General features: G+C 39.9%; 3 protein-coding genes across 4 annotated transcripts; 1 reads left to right on the plus strand and 2 right to left on the minus strand.

Annotated features, from left to right (window-relative positions):
• The first annotated feature begins 58 nt into the window (after window positions 1–58).
• On the plus strand, window positions 59–914 carry Cby (beta catenin antagonist chibby). Its single transcript, XM_018029305.2, has 3 exons — window positions 59–350; window positions 422–537; window positions 621–914. The coding sequence occupies exons 1-3, from the start codon at window positions 167–169 to the stop codon at window positions 711–713; spliced, it is 393 nt and encodes a 130-aa protein (XP_017884794.1). The 5' UTR covers window positions 59–166; the 3' UTR covers window positions 714–914.
• On the minus strand, window positions 906–5,407 carry Top3alpha (topoisomerase 3-alpha). Its single transcript, XM_018029298.2, has 11 exons — window positions 4,873–5,407; window positions 4,245–4,591; window positions 4,058–4,176; window positions 3,642–3,988; window positions 3,281–3,569; window positions 2,685–3,183; window positions 2,255–2,600; window positions 1,701–2,184; window positions 1,400–1,625; window positions 1,104–1,330; window positions 906–1,045 (listed from the first exon to the last, which is right to left on the minus strand). The coding sequence occupies exons 1-11, from the start codon at window positions 5,053–5,055 to the stop codon at window positions 1,005–1,007; spliced, it is 3,108 nt and encodes a 1,035-aa protein (XP_017884787.1). The 5' UTR covers window positions 5,056–5,407; the 3' UTR covers window positions 906–1,004.
• Window positions 5,408–5,505: 98 nt separating this feature from the next.
• Window positions 5,506–8,731, minus strand: LOC108627810 (CDK2-associated protein 1). Of its 2 annotated transcripts, XM_018029303.2 has the most exons (3): window positions 8,387–8,731; window positions 7,399–7,646; window positions 5,506–7,331 (listed from the first exon to the last, which is right to left on the minus strand). In XM_018029303.2, the coding sequence occupies exon 3, from the start codon at window positions 7,313–7,315 to the stop codon at window positions 6,167–6,169; it is 1,149 nt and encodes a 382-aa protein (XP_017884792.1). In that variant the 5' UTR covers window positions 7,316–7,331; window positions 7,399–7,646; window positions 8,387–8,731; the 3' UTR covers window positions 5,506–6,166. The 2 variants fall into 2 exon arrangements, with proteins under 2 accessions (XP_017884792.1, XP_017884791.1); XM_018029302.2 differs by lacking the exon at window positions 8,387–8,731 and adding an exon at window positions 7,725–8,225 and having other exon boundaries at window positions 5,506–7,646.
• Window positions 8,732–9,237: the final 506 nt, after the last annotated feature.

Genomic DNA, 9,237 nt, shown 5'->3' on the forward strand with positions numbered 1-9,237 from the left:
CGTAATACGAGTCATCGTGGGGCAACAATTTTCGTTATGTTCGATAAAGAATGATTCGATGCATTGCTACAAATTTTCCCCGTTAAGCCATTGGTTTTATGTCAACATTATCGCGTGCATTTTATACGTTTAACCTATATACGTACAAATCGTCGTATCGTACGTAATGCCATTGTTTTCAAATAAATTCTCTCCGAAGAAGACGCCTACGAGAAAAGTAGGTGTTTTCTTGGCGAATAAAGATTTCAGCCCGACGCGAATAGAGAAGGAATTAGGGCCGAATATCGGCCCTATACGCTTAAAGCTAGGAGATCAAGAAACACTTTTCGAGTCGGGATCATGGATCCCAGGTAAAATGTTACAACAAATTTTTCACGCGGACGAGTTTGAATTGTATCATTTGGAACCTGATCTTTCGTAGAATCGGGAAAAATCGGTGGTACATACAAGGAGAATGAAAAATTAAAGAAGGAAATAAAGAGATTGGAGGATGAAAACAACTTGCTGAAACTAAAATTTGAAGTCCTCCTCGATATGGTAATTAACGTTCGATTTCCATTGAAATGCTAACACCTTTTTTTTATATACATAATCACAGTCTGCTTTATTTTGTTCGGCAGTTGACACAAACGACGGCGGAGTCCAACTCGCAAAAAGAAGAATTGAATAAATTAAAGAAAAAATCATCGTACAGTAAAGACAGTGAATCTTGATACAAAGAGGATCGCATATCATTGCGACACACGTTTTTTACATTTCATTGATTGATTTAATTCACACATTCTAGTATGTGTAAATATATATACAATTACAATTGCTGCACAATATTTGATGTTAACGTAATAATTATGTATGTACAAAATATATTACAAAAATATACTATACGTAATGTAACAATAATATGAGGCACATTGTGAATTTTTATAAAAGTTATTGTTAATTGACTAGCCACATTAAAAATAATGGAAAAATGTATTTACAATACTAAATTTGTTTACTTGCTGTCAATCCATTGCATTCTGAGGACAATTCTTCCTTGTATGCCCTGAAAACAAAATCGTACGTTTCGATACAAATCGAAAGATTATCCATAAGACGCATACCTTCCATTTTACAAATCCCGCATTTCCTAGCAGTACGAGATTTTGTTTGTGGGTTTTTACTTCTGTTTTCTCCTCTCTTTCTTTTATTTTGGTTACTGAACGAGTTATTAAATGTGTTTTCTGCGTTTTCGTCGTCCCATTGAAAGAATTTGCATGATTCTTCTATACTCTTGGAGCACCCATAAAAAGGTCGCCCCTGATTAGGACCGTCTTTACGTACAACTCGTCTGAGACACGACAAACAATTATTTCTATGACAAACAACGAAAAGAGAATTCTGCTAAATGTGTACTCACCGAACTGCTGCTATGTTACAACGACATTTAATCTCGCCAGTGAGTGATGAAGACGCATCGTTGTAGCTCGGTCCAGCAATGGAGCTTGGTCCAGCATTGAAACTGGGAGCTGCTGTCCTATTTAAATCTCTAGTCGTATTGCTTTGCGCATTCTGGCTATCATCTGCCCATAGAAAGAAATCACAACCAGTACCTCGAGGTTTTGAACACGTGTAAAACCGTCTCCCTGAAAAATGTTCCAGAAGAATAATGAATCAATGATGAAAGAAGTGCTGTTTGTAAATATCTAAAAATATTCTACCCTGGTTTGGTCCTTCTTTTCTGACTGTAAATTGATTCGCGGCTTCATGACAATTACACATGACAGCAGCATCGTTACTACTCCATCGTGGATCTTGATTTGATCTTGAGTCGTCAGGAACTGAAATGTCTTCAGCTGACGTACGACTCTTCAAGTTGTTCCGCGGTCTAGTGTTCGTCGATCTGTTTGTATTATTATGACGGTTTTGATTCTGAGATCCGGAAACGAGTCCTATACTGGCGTGGTTCTGAGTAGAGAACCCGCGAGTCCCATTGCTTCTTGAGTTCGAAATGACAGATTCATTGGATAGACTACTGTAATCGGTGACGTTTCTGCCTTGACTTATTATATTATCTTTTTTCACAGATAAAGCTTCATTAAAGGCGGGGTCACAACCACCTATACATGTCGTATAATCAGCACCGAACATTGTATACAGATTTCGCGTTAGTTTGAATTTTAATTTTCGTATATTTCCTGGACACTGAAAATCGATATTGACATTAATCATAAATTACGATGTGGTGTTTCATGCATATAATAAAGCTATTTACGTGTGGGCAAACTTCGTCGAGAACGTCGACCGATTCAATATTTTCAGGAAACCAAATTGCATTGTTACACGTTGGAAATCCCATGCAACTAATAAATTTTCCTGTGCCCTGTTTCCTGGTTCTAAGGACCATGTCCGAGCCACATTTCGGACACTTGAAAATGGTAGTCTTCTCAGGCAGATCATTAAACGCTGGACCTTCCGACCCGCTTGGATGTTCGCCGAGATACTCGGCTAAAGCCTGATCGATCAAGTTGGCTCGTTCCAGCGATATTTTAAATACCTCGCGATATTTATCTATCTGATCTTTCAAAACGTCCTTTGGATCCTTTTGTCGTTCGCATATTCTATGCACAAACATACAAATTTCATTGACATATTCAGAGAACGTTGACTTATACGTATTACTAAAGCTAGTGAATTCGACTTACAACTTGAGACCTTTCTCTAAATCAGCTCTCAAGTCCGGTTTCGACATTTGAAAACCCATATTGTCGTATCCCATTACCAATCCTATTCCAAGCTTTCCTGGCATTAAATGCTTTCCATCCATCAAGCCTACGTATTGGCGAGACTTTATGGTATCTATATGATCGGCGTGCGTGGCATCAGTACCGATGCCGTACTTGTCCATCAAGCTGATCAAATCAGCCTCGGTTAACAATTGCGGTGGGGATGTTTCCTCTTCGACCATATCTATGCCAGCTGGTCTGAAAACTTCTCCCTCTCGATACGTGGCTATTTCTTTGTCCGACCATTTCTCATATATGTATACTTCTAAATAATTTTTCTCAATGATACGGAGACCATTAGCAATAAACTTCTCCCCAGCTATGTCGATCTCTACGACTGTTTCTTGGCCCACTGCGTTACTCGATAAACAAGCGAGAAAATGTCGAACTACATAGTTATAAACTTCCGCTTCGTCGCCTAAACAATTTATTGCACGTTAACGATAAACCGCTTTTTGTAAGAGAAAGCTTTTACTTACTACTTATTGTAGAGAAATCACAAAATCAATGCATACCATGTAAAGTATTACTATACTTTATTGGATGTATAGGAGGATGGGCTTGGTCACTCTTCTTGCCTTGCCTGGGAGTTAATCCATTTTGTAATAATCGCTGAGCGAAATTACCCCAAGACGAATCATTTACTTGTTCGTTGACCAACGGAGTTAAATTCAATTCTTTTGGAAATATATTTGTTTCCGTGCGAGGGTAGCTGATGAGACCCTGAGTGTACAACTTCTCTGCGATTTTCATTGCCTGCTTCGCACTCATGCGAAGTTTACGAGAACATTGTTTTTCCAATTCCTAAAGTCATTTAATTGAATTAAAATTAATTAATCGAAACGGCTATAGCAAGTACTTTTAATATGTGCTTACAACTGTATCTAGTGGTAACGGCCTCCACTTATTCTTGGGTTTAACTGTTATCTTTGTTACAGTAGCATTAGGTCGCTCCAAACACGTGTCCAAAAGTACTTCGCAAGGTAATTTCTCGAACAACCTTACTCTTGCCCATCTAAATTCCACAGAAATGTTATCACGATTATCTGTGACCCTTAGTTTCCAATATGGTTCTGGCTTGAATCTCTCTATTGCCAAAAATCTTTCAACTACAAATCCTAATGTAGGGAACTGACAGCTACCATAACTGATTAACATATCGGCAAGGCTTTGAGGAAATACTTGTTGTAATCTCAACGTTTGAAACCTTGTGAATGCAGCACCTGGAAACGTTACTCCTATTGTACATAAACTTGTAAATATATGAATTACAGAAAATTCACGGTAAATACCTATTCTTAAATCTAATTCACTTCTTACATCAACAGCATCACTGATTGCTTTGTCTGGCTGGCACAGATTCTGAAGAGCTCTATTTACAGATATACTCGTGATCTCAGAAAATTTTGCCCTGTCAAATGAATATATTTGAAGTTATACAGAATGAGATACGATCATGTCAATAACTTACTTTATTACCTATATATAAGAATATTCTGTTTGACAGCCTGACAGACTTGAATAACTTCGAAACCTATATTTTCTCCTTCACGATCACAATCTGTCCAAATAATTAATGCCTGGCATTGTTTCACTTCTCTTTCCAATGTTCTCTTAATTTTTACACCATTCTCATCCGGACACTGTTTTATTACGGGTGCATCAAACAATGCTAATGGATGGCAACTTTGCCATTTACAATACGATCCAACGAATGCATAATTCAATAAGTGACCAGACACGGATGTCATGATCATGTCACAATTCTTATTCCACAACTGTACACTAAATTCATAGATCTTATTGTATGGGCTCAATCCATCTCTCTGCAAAACATGAAACAAAATAATTGTCACCTGTGCAGAAGATTGTACATTGTATTAGAAATAAATTATGGTTTTTAAACACACTGTTTCTAATCATTGTTAAAATTATATAGTGAACGAATAACAATTGGAACTAGAAAACAAAAAGGGTAAACCTGTAAATCAATGATACCTTATTATAACATCTCATGAGATAAACATGTGTCGTAATATTCGAAACTCTAAACTATTAAAAATTTATTTCTGGCAGAAGCTGATAATTAAAATAAGATTTTACGTACCCTTTTGGAACTACCACGGGACAGAAAACCAGCGATGGTTTTCGCGGCATCGTTCTTTTCTGCCACATTCAGGACTTTCATCTTCTGTACGGAACTCTTAAATCTCACGATAAGGTAACGATGTTGCTTGAATTTACACAAATTTAATTTTACAACATTGAACACCTTTATTACACGTAACATAAAGAATAAATTAAGTTTGAAATATCTCTTGGAGAGTGTTTACACTTTACACTTTACACTGACAGAGCAGAGAGAGCCATAGAGATATTATCTCTATGGAGAGAGCAGAGTTCAGCAGAGAGTGGTAGTAGACAGCAAATTCAAGTCACTAGTCTTATGCATGTGTTCGCGTTCGAGCTTCGAGCTACTAAACAGGACACATGAACGTAATAAATTCATCGACTATTCAAGAAAATATACATTGAATTCAATAGACAGTAATGAAACTACTATTGGTATTTGATTACCAGCAAAATATTATTTTATACTTTACGAAACGTTTGTGTGCGTGCGCGCCGAACAGTTAAAACCGGAAGGGAAGAGGAACGTCACTAGAGCGGGAATTCAGAGCGATTACAAATACGCTTTTATCGAAGGTAAAAAGATGAGCTGTACATACGATACACGATATTGTAGAAAATTGCATTTTTATTTAGATATACCTCATAGTTCAGTTATATTCAAGGATTATACTTTCCGTAGGTACAATTTGTTTGATCAACTTTTTCCTGCGTGTGTAGTGTATACTGTCGTATGTAATTGCTAGGTACCCATAGTAACCAAAAAATGCGATACATTTTCCTTATAAAATATAAACAGACAAGTGCCTGCCTAACGTTATCTTTTCCTATGCGCTAAATCAAAACGTAACGAGGAACAGTTTTCCCTCGGCAATTCGAATCTACACGTAGAAAATAGTGGTCTTTACATATTCTCTCTAGAAAGAAAGAAACGAATGAAACGATGAAAGAAAACAAACGAACGTTCTTTCAATTAAAATGTATCCAATATTATGCGCTACGCAACGATTCTTTGGGCATCCACTGAAGTGCACGATGCATAATTTGATTATTACGAAAAATAATGTCGTATCATCCGATCGAGGATCGGTTTTATCAAATGTGCATTCGACGAGATCGTATAAAACGTGAAACAATAAATCGTAAACGCGTACCTCCTCGTGGATGCTAAGACACTCCCTTTAAAATATACTGCTGTACTTCATACAATGTACATAGCTTGTTTTATAAAATAATCGACTAAAAATCTAATCGCTAAGTATGTCGGCAGATCATTGCCGCGCGTTATGTTCCGTTTCCAGTAGACATTCTCGTACGAGAATCCTGGCGTGTTGAATGCCCATTTTCAAACGTTCGGCCGCGCTGCGACTCCCGGCGTAAGAAAGGCGAATGTCTCTTCCGAGTTCCTCGATAATCACCAGTAACTGAGCGTACTTTCCTTGACCGGGCACGGTGGGGAAGTTAATCGTACTGGAAGGGCTGGCCTGCGCTACTTGAACGGTCTGTACGTTCTGAACGTTCTGCAGATTCCTCGGGTTTGGCACGGTGATCACAGGCTCGGGGATGCGAGGGATTTCCGGCACCTTCGACGGCGGCGGGTCGCTCAGTTTCGTTATCGTTATCTCGTTCAATTTGGCTAACTCGGTTAGTTTAGCCATCTCTGCCATCTTCGAATACTCAGGCATCTTCGTGATGTCGTTCTGCATGTTTGCCATTTTTATCATTTCGTTCATCTTCGTTTTCTCGTTCATCTTCGCGATTTCCTTTGCCATTTCGTTGATCTGTGCGATCTCGTTCAACTTTGTTATGTCGTTATTGTATTTGGCCATCTCAGTCATCTTCACCATCTCGTTCAGCTTCGCTATCTCGTTCATTCTTTGAACCTCGTTGATCTTGGCCATCTGAGACATCTTCATCATCTCGTTCATCTTAGCGATCTCGTTCATTTTCGTGATGTCGTTGTACTTGGCCATCTCCGACAGTTTCACCATCTCGTTCATCTTGGCGATCTCAGACATCTTCGCGATCTCCTGCATTTTCATATACTCACTCGTCTTCGCGTATTCGGCCATCTTCTCCATCTCGTATCTCTTAGCCATGTCCTGGGACATTTTGTTCAATTCAGTCATCTTGCTGAACTCCGCGAGCTGTGCCATTTGAACTATGTGCTCGGGCACTTTTCCTCTCTCCATCATCTGTTTCAGTTCCGCGGATATTTTATTTATATTCATCTCGGACATTTGAACCAGAGTTGCAGCGTCCGGCCTTTTGGAGAGTTCGGCTATCTTAGAGATCTCCCTTGCCAAATTCTCGTCCAAGCAACGCTTCTTCTTAGCACGATGCCTGGCCATACGTTGAGCTTCCTGCATTCTTCTAATTGCTGCCTGCTCCTCTGTCTCTTTAGCTCTGGCGTTCTTCATCCTCTAGCCGTATAATCTAATTGCACATTCTTCTATCACTTCTGATCTTATCCCTATCTTCAATGATCACTCGTTACCTTTACCTCTTTAAGCTGATACTCCTTCTTGGCCTTAGACAGAATGTGCACGCGATACAGATACTATCATCTACATCTACGCCAACTGTCATTTTTCTAAATACCCAATATCAAATTTCTCTTAAAATATACTCTCCACAGGCGTTATTGGTTAAACGCGTCACCAATCTTTTTATAATATTTATTTAATTAATCCTACATATTCCGTTGTACACAGCTTACGGCACGTATTACTTCTCCCCTTCGAACGTTACCTGTAACACGAAATCGTGCAATTGATCAGAATCGTCCCAATCGGGAACTATTAGGAGGGATAAAGAAAAGTCATTTACATATTCATCGATGCTCGCGTTACGTATCGTCTTATTTTGTCTAAACATGATTCGATCATGATTGTACGACAGATCTCGATTCTATGGACGCACGTCACACGCGATTCCAGGTAGAACGATCAACGATACCAATGGTTAAGAATCGAATTTGCACTCACGACAAAGGGAGCATCAACCTGACCGATCACCATAAGAAACACTGTGATCACGTACGTCGATAGCGAACGACGAACAAGCGTGTCAAAATATCCGACTTTCGACGGTTATTCGTAAAAAAGACGCGGGTGTCGGGGCTGGACGAAAAATTCACGTGGCACGTGCGCAAAAATTACTGTTTTCGAAATACATGTCCGTGTCGCGTGCGTGTGGCCGACGCGCGCGCCTGTGTGAGTGTCGTTGCCGCCGTCGTCGTCGTCGTCGTCGTCGTCTACTACCTGTACACGTAGCATGATATTGACTTGGCTCGTGCGTGTGTGCGTGTCTCCCAAAATTCGAAAGAAGAGCGTCGCGAAGTAATGCGGTTGAACGCATGCGCGTCGATCTAAGAACGCCGCTGTCTTTTCTCTGGAACGTTCACCGATCGCAACAATGGCGTAGCCAATTCAGTCGGTTTGTCGAAACGCACGATTGACCCTTCGCCCGAGATAAATCGCTTTACGTACCGGCTCTGTGTCACGTCCGTGCTCTTGCCGCGTCGTGACGCGTCTTCCTGAGTCACTCGTCGAACGATCACCACGAGTTCTTTTTAAGATGCACCGGAGACGAACGCACAATAGCGATATCGGCCGACATGTAAGATTTTCGTTCGGAGCCACTTTAAGGGGCCAAGCGGGGTCGCCGATAGGCTGCGTGTGACGTGGTTGCGTTTATTGACCATAACCCCTTCCTACTCCCGTCTGCAACTTCACGACTCACGACCACGACGGACCCGATGGACAGGTGTAGTACGCGTACGTACTGGTATGTATACGACCTGAGAGAGCATGAAACGATTCAGTGTACTCGAACGCGTCTTAACCTTCCTTTTGGCGGTGACCACGATGACCCCCGAGTATGTCCCAGTTTGGGTATCTTTGTCGGGTTAATTACGCGAATTTTTCTTGAAAATATTCGGTACTTACGAAGTGTTCAAAATTCTTTGTGAGCTTCTTTGAAGAAAGAGACAATTTTGCGGGACATTACGAGAACGAAGATTTTACGAGTCGTGAGTTACGAGGAACATTTCCTCAAGATCGAGGCAGAATTTAAAACATCGGTATTTTATTGATAATTAACGTCGATGTACTTTTCTTTCAGAGATGACCAGGAAATCAGAACCAGAAAACTCGATGTCATCTTCAATGTATATTCCATCCTACGAGTATTACTTCTTTTTATTGCTAATAATTCTTCCAGTGTATCTATTTTTTAAGTTGTGGTCATGGTTGGGCTGGGAGTTATTTGTAAATAATTAATTTGATCGGTAGTAATGTAAATTTCATCTTTAGTTAATCTCACTTTAAGTTTCTAACAC

This window comes from Ceratina calcarata, unplaced genomic scaffold (genome assembly GCF_001652005.2).
Source record: "Ceratina calcarata isolate Rehan_Ccalc_2016 unplaced genomic scaffold, ASM165200v1 scaffold48.2, whole genome shotgun sequence".
NCBI classification, from domain to species: domain Eukaryota; kingdom Metazoa; phylum Arthropoda; class Insecta; order Hymenoptera; family Apidae; genus Ceratina; species Ceratina calcarata.